Genomic DNA, 6,000 nt, shown 5'->3' with positions numbered 1-6,000 from the left:
TCATAATCAGGGGCAGTTTCTGGCATGGGCGATATGGGCAGATGCCCAGGGCAGCATTCTGTTGGGGGTTGGCACCCCTCTTGAAAATCATTTGTGAGCTATATTATTTCAGGATTTCATGAATCATTGAGATGTTAATGCTGCACACGGGGAACTAATTATTCCTACTAAGGCTTACTTACACACAAGATTAACACCATATGCTTTTTGTTGGATGTTTAGGTGAACAAGAAATAAATCACAATGACAAAATATTACATTTATTTTTATTTCAGAGTTAAATGATTAGAAAGGCAAATGCTATTTTATAAACCCTTTGCACAATATATAAAAAAATGCCCAATTAAATGTAATCCCTGCAGTCAGAACTACACATTTTATTACAACACACTGATGTCAATCCTGAATACTGCCGCTTACAGAACATCAAAAGTACATAATCAAAAGTGGCAAGTAAAAATAAGAATTAATAACCACTGGATTAGAAACAATTACTTGATGAACAAATGCAATACTATTTTGGGATCAACAAACCAAGAAGATGGGATGCAATATTTACTGTGGCGAACCAATTAACATGTAGAACATTAATCATAGGGAACATTTGGAAACACATGGATTTTAATTACAAAGGAGAAACCGCCTGCCTTTATTCAATAATTGCTGGTACATCACAAAACTGACCTCTACATGAAAATGACTCAAAAAGGAGACAAGTGTGTGAATGATTGTCTCTGACTGCATGCAGCTTAATGAATCAGACTCAGTATGATGTACGTATGACAATCAAAGTCACCATCTGCAGTGTTGGCAAAGTTTATTTTCTATGCAAACTAGTTCGAAGTTCATTTCACCGTTCCAAAAAAAAAAACTATTTCAGTTTTTAACTAATTCACCATTCCAAAAATACTGCTATTTCATTTCCCCATTGTTGCCACCCATTCAGTCCACACTAGAGGCCAGCTGCAGCTTTCACCCTACAAAACATGAGAAAAAAACTCTTTCTTGAATGTTGTTATTTTATTTTATTTTTTTTTAAATGGGAAATTAAAACGGCGGCACGCTGGACGACTGGTTAGAGCGTCAGCCTCACAGTTCTGAGGACCTGGGTTCAATCCCCGGCCCCGCCTGTGTGGAGTTTGCATGTTATACCCGTGCCTGCGTGGGTTTTCTCCGGGCACTCCGGTTTCCTCCCACATCCCAACAACATGCATTAATTGGAGACTCTAAATTGCCCGTAGTTGTGAATGTGAATTTGAGTGCGGATGGTTGTTTGTTTGTATGTGCCCTGCGATTGGCTGGCAACCAGTTCAGGGTGTACCCCGCCTCCTGCCCGATGACGGCTGGGATAGGCTCCAGCACGCCCGCGACCCTAGTGAGGAGAAGCGGCTCAGAAAATGGATGGATGGATGGATGGATGGGAAATTAAAACGAAAACAGGACTTTGTCCTCAATGTCGTTTGAACTGACAGCAGCCAAAAGGGACAGATCGACGAATACACCAATGAACTATTTGCTTTATACTCAAACGTGCACGCAAGCCGCTACCCACTGGCGTTTGAGAGTACTGCAACCCGTGAAGTTCCATTCAGTTGTTTGCTAACCAAAAATAAATGTCTGTTTTGATATTTCACGAATTCTGCAGAAATATTCCAAATGTATGCCTTGGTGTCTGTGTGCCAACTTTACCGGTGCAGCTGCAAGACTTTGAGAACTGTTTGCCCTGATTTGAAACCCTAAGCAGCATGAAATGTGATTGAACCATAAGCAGTTGATTTGCCAAGACTAAAGTTTTAAACAGTCATTCTATATGCTTGATCTATGAGTAAAGAGTACAAAGTTGGGAGTATTTTATATTAATGTATGATTTTAAACCCATTTCATGGGTCACAATTGTAGACTAGATTCAAGCTAATGGGTGCGGTCTTGTCTGGCCCTCGGTCCTCTTCGACACACCCCCCGGGTATTTAACCCCTGACTCCCGCCGCCTCACTCTCTTGGTTCTTAGCTCCTGTCTTGGTTTGTGGCTCTTGCTATCAGCTCCCCAGCTTCGGCCACCCCTCACACCTCCCCTTCCTTTTGTTGGGGCACGCAGCTCGGTAACCACGGGCCTTGGGGACGGAGAGCCGGCTCCCTAGCCTCCATGGCTCACCGCTGCTAAGCCTCCAGAACAGTTGCTGCTGTGCTACCAGATACACTCCCAACCAAACGTGAGTTCTCTGAACTTGCTAGTAGATCCCGGAAACAGGCGGGGAGAGAGGCGGTTATATTCTCCTAACGAGGTGTGACGAACAACAATTTACCTTCCTTCGTCTCTTTTTCCAAATTAATTACATTTTTATTTAAACCAATATACGCTACACCAGTATGCCTCTAAAAGACTAGAAGAAACAACACATGCTCTCCATGTAGATTAACTAAGTGATGGTTAGAAATTGCTTCACCAGCAACTTATCTTCCTCCATCCTCACCTGGTGTTTTCTCCTCTTGTCCGCTTTGCTCAGTCTGTCTATCGCTGCTTGTAGCGCCACTAAAAATGATCCATTTGTATCATCTTTTTGAATTGGCAAATACAAAGGGCGGAGGAAAATATACACCCCGAAAGTGGTTTGAAGTCAATGCTCTTCTGTGTCTCTCTTGAATCAGGTTTAAGCGGTCAGATGACACAGTTAACTGTGAAGAATTTTGATTTGAAACCCACGTCACCATATACTCCCACCTTTGTTGTCTAAATTTGATCTGTCACAAAAGTCAGCGTAAGCACACAAGCATTGTGTAGTGAGAAGTATAGCAGCCCAAAGGCCACTAAGAGACAAACATTCGTTGTAAAATATGTAACAAGATCAGTGTGTTTTCAGTAATGTGTGGGGCGGCCGTAGCTGATGTGTAAGGACTTTGGAACCAGAGGGTCGCAGTTCGAGTCCTGCTACAGACAAAAAGAAATAGTTGGAGAAATGAAATGAAAGTCTGTTTCCTGACTACTGTTGATGTGCCCTTGAGCAAGGCACTGAACCCATCCGCTAACTCAGGTGCAGTACAGTTTGCACTTTACTCTGACATCTCTACTAGCATGCCTGCAGGTGTGTGATATGGTTCTCTATGTGATGTGCAATAAAAATAATATAGAGCAAAGTGAAAGTTTAATTCCCCCTTGAGGGATTACAATACGTTTTATCAACCAAATGAAATTAAGAATTACAATATACACGTGGTCAGCAGAGCCAGCAACAAGTAGTAATTTGAAGTGTTATTTGTGTCAGATTTTAACAATACAGGCGCCAGTCTAAAAGAGGTGTATACAGAAATTAGCCCGACTGCCTTGCCCTTTGACAACTTAAAATAGCAGTAGCTTTTGTAATTAATAATTGCACTACTATATGTTACACATTTCAAAAGAGTGGGCGCAGGTGACTGCATGATTAGTATATAAATGTAGAATAGTGCAGAAGTCCAGCAATAGCCAGAACACTTCAGTTATTAAGCCACACTGTTGTTTAACTGATAATGAAAATTAGGTGCAGTGCTTCATTAATGAGTTGGAGAGTTTATAACTTTATAATTGCCATGTTTGGAAACTATTTATAAAGTCTTTATGAGGTGTCCTCATTATACCATGGTATTGATTTGGGGGCAATTATGGTAAAATAATATGCCGCATTAATAGGCATAAAATGAAGGCATTAAAAATGTCTGCTGCTCTCTGCCAAAAGCGAAACGAATTGATCAACGAGTCCTGTTTGAGTAAATTTTTTTTGTCTTCAAATGGATCATTTGTTCAGAATGGTCTTGTCAGGGTGGCAGTAAACCCTGATTGGTAAGAGGTTATGAGACGAATCCAAAAAGCGGTTGGACGAAGAGGCCCACTGTCCCCAGGACACACACTGTGACAAACACCCATAGAAAGATTCTGTCAATCACCATGGCAACGTACTTCCAGTCATCTTCCACCTGTGAGCAAGAGAAGAGACAAAACAAAATGAGAGAAAAGACATCAGTCTGGCTCGTAAGCATTGTTGGAGTTAAACATTTCATTTTGTTTAACAGAAAATGCTGTGATGGAAATCACATTCAAATCACAGTGTCAATAGAAGTACATGTGTTTTGGCATAGCTGTTTCGGATGAATACCAGTTTGCATGTCAAAGGTTTATTCTGTCCTATGAGGGATTTTTTTTAGTTGCCTTATTTTAATTTGAAAGACTGAGTAGGCGAAACTATTAAATTGTGTGGTTCAAAATAATACGATTGTTATGTTTTGGGACAGGCTGTAATCTGCAACATTTTAGTTCAGAGATCAAACAGAGCTCTCTAAGGTGTGTTTTTGCTTTAATGCATTATGTATGATGTTTCTGTGCCATATATCTTTGTCTATAAAAAGCTAGTGTCCAAAGACAGGAATAATGTACTATGAGATTTAAATCTTAAATTCTGATATTTTCTAGAATGCTAAAGCTCACCAAAATTGAGCAAAACTGTGAAATGTGAGTTTTTAAATATATCAGAAAGGACCTCTATCATTTGTGTTGCTAGATTTGTCATTTTGACATGATCAATTGTTAGGTAAGAGCATCAGCTTGCAGAGTTTAAGATCCATCCATCCATCCATCTTCTGAGCCGCTTCTCCTCACTAAGGTCGCGGGTGTGCTGGAGCCTATCCCAGCTATCATCGGGCAGGAGGTGGGGTACACCCTGAACTGGTTGCCAGCCAATCGCAGGGCACATACAAAGAAACAACCATCTCCCTCACAGTCACACCTACGGGGAATTTAGAGTTGTCAATCAACCTACCATGTATGTTTTTGGGATGTGGGAGGAAACCGGAGTGCCCGGAGAAAACCCACGCAGGCACGGGGAGAACATGCAAACTCCACACAGGCGGGGCCGGGGATTGAACCCCGCTCCTCAGAACTGTGAGGCAGACGCTCTAATCAATCGGTCACCGTGCCGCCTAGAGTTTAAGATATCCTCCTTAAAAATATGAACTATAATGTACAGTAGTTACGCCAAACAGGAATGTGAACGCAACATGAGCTTAATCTATTTTATCCCAAATAAATGGGGACAGTTTTTATGTAGCCATTGAGAAATATTATTGAAACCATGCTCCAACCATGCTACCACCCCGAGAAAAAAAGATAAATATGTTCATATAAGAAACTTATTTTCCCCCCCACAAAAGAATAATTCAACTAGATTTGATTAAACAAAAATTTCAAGTTATCTAGCATTTCATATTATATTTTTAGCACAGACATGAAACCTCTATACACGTGAAGAGGACAACAACTGACCTCTTTGGCTTTGTTTCGGCTCCTCATGTTCTCAGCTATGTATTTGACACTATCGATGGCCTGCTTAATTTCGGGTGACACAACAGAGAAGACCAGTACTGAATTTTTGCTCCGTGGACTCAGCTGACATGTCCTTTTTCCAGTTGTTGTCGATTCAGGACTTTCTTTCCCATTCTGGCAGGGACAAGAGCATTTTACCTCAGCGCAGCTTTCCCTGGAGGACAACGTACTGTCCCCAAACTCCAGACAGTTTAAGGAACCCCCTCCAACCTGCTGGAGAGCAAAAAAATAAAGACACATTTCAGTCTCTTAACAATCACCTGAGATACAGAACATCTCAAAGAACAACATATACTCTATGCTCTCAAAAAGAAACTTATTTTAACAATCTGCCTAATGAAGGCTTAGCCTCTGTAAACTGATATACATTGTGTACATTAAAACAACAACAAAATTGATAACAAATCAATTTCTGTCTTATCAACTGATGCTTGATTGCTACCTGTAGGAAGAAACTTAACTTTGTTCTGAACACACCATTAGAATCATGATTTTACAGTGTTTTACAAAAATTTAATAGTGCCTTTTTTTAATCTTTCATCAGTGATTCTCTCTTGACTTTCTATTACTGTGGACCTGCTGATTCTTCCTGTTCTTTCTGGAAGCCTTTGTACCAAGTTTCCATGAGAACATCAGAGCTGTCATGACAG

The 6,000-nt window shown here is 40.7% G+C and overlaps 1 protein-coding gene across 1 annotated transcript in view; it reads right to left on the bottom strand.

Moving 5' to 3' along the window:
• Positions 1-298: 298 nt before the first annotated feature.
• The window catches only part of chrna6 (cholinergic receptor, nicotinic, alpha 6), a 29,930-nt gene continuing 24,228 nt past the window's right edge, over positions 299-6,000 (bottom strand). The window contains exons 7-8 of the mRNA XM_061679968.1: positions 5,291-5,563; positions 299-3,948 (exon numbers count right to left, since the gene is read on the bottom strand). Coding sequence (XP_061535952.1) covers positions 3,823-3,948; positions 5,291-5,563 — 399 coding nt within the window. The 3' untranslated portion in view covers positions 299-3,822. The remainder of the gene's footprint in view (positions 3,949-5,290; positions 5,564-6,000) is intronic.

The sequence above is a fragment of the Phycodurus eques genome, chromosome 6 (genome assembly GCF_024500275.1).
Source record: "Phycodurus eques isolate BA_2022a chromosome 6, UOR_Pequ_1.1, whole genome shotgun sequence".
Classification (NCBI taxonomy): Eukaryota; Metazoa; Chordata; class Actinopteri; order Syngnathiformes; family Syngnathidae; genus Phycodurus; species Phycodurus eques.
The sequence above is the reverse complement of the archived record's forward strand: the minus strand, read 5'-3'. Positions and strand labels throughout refer to the sequence as shown.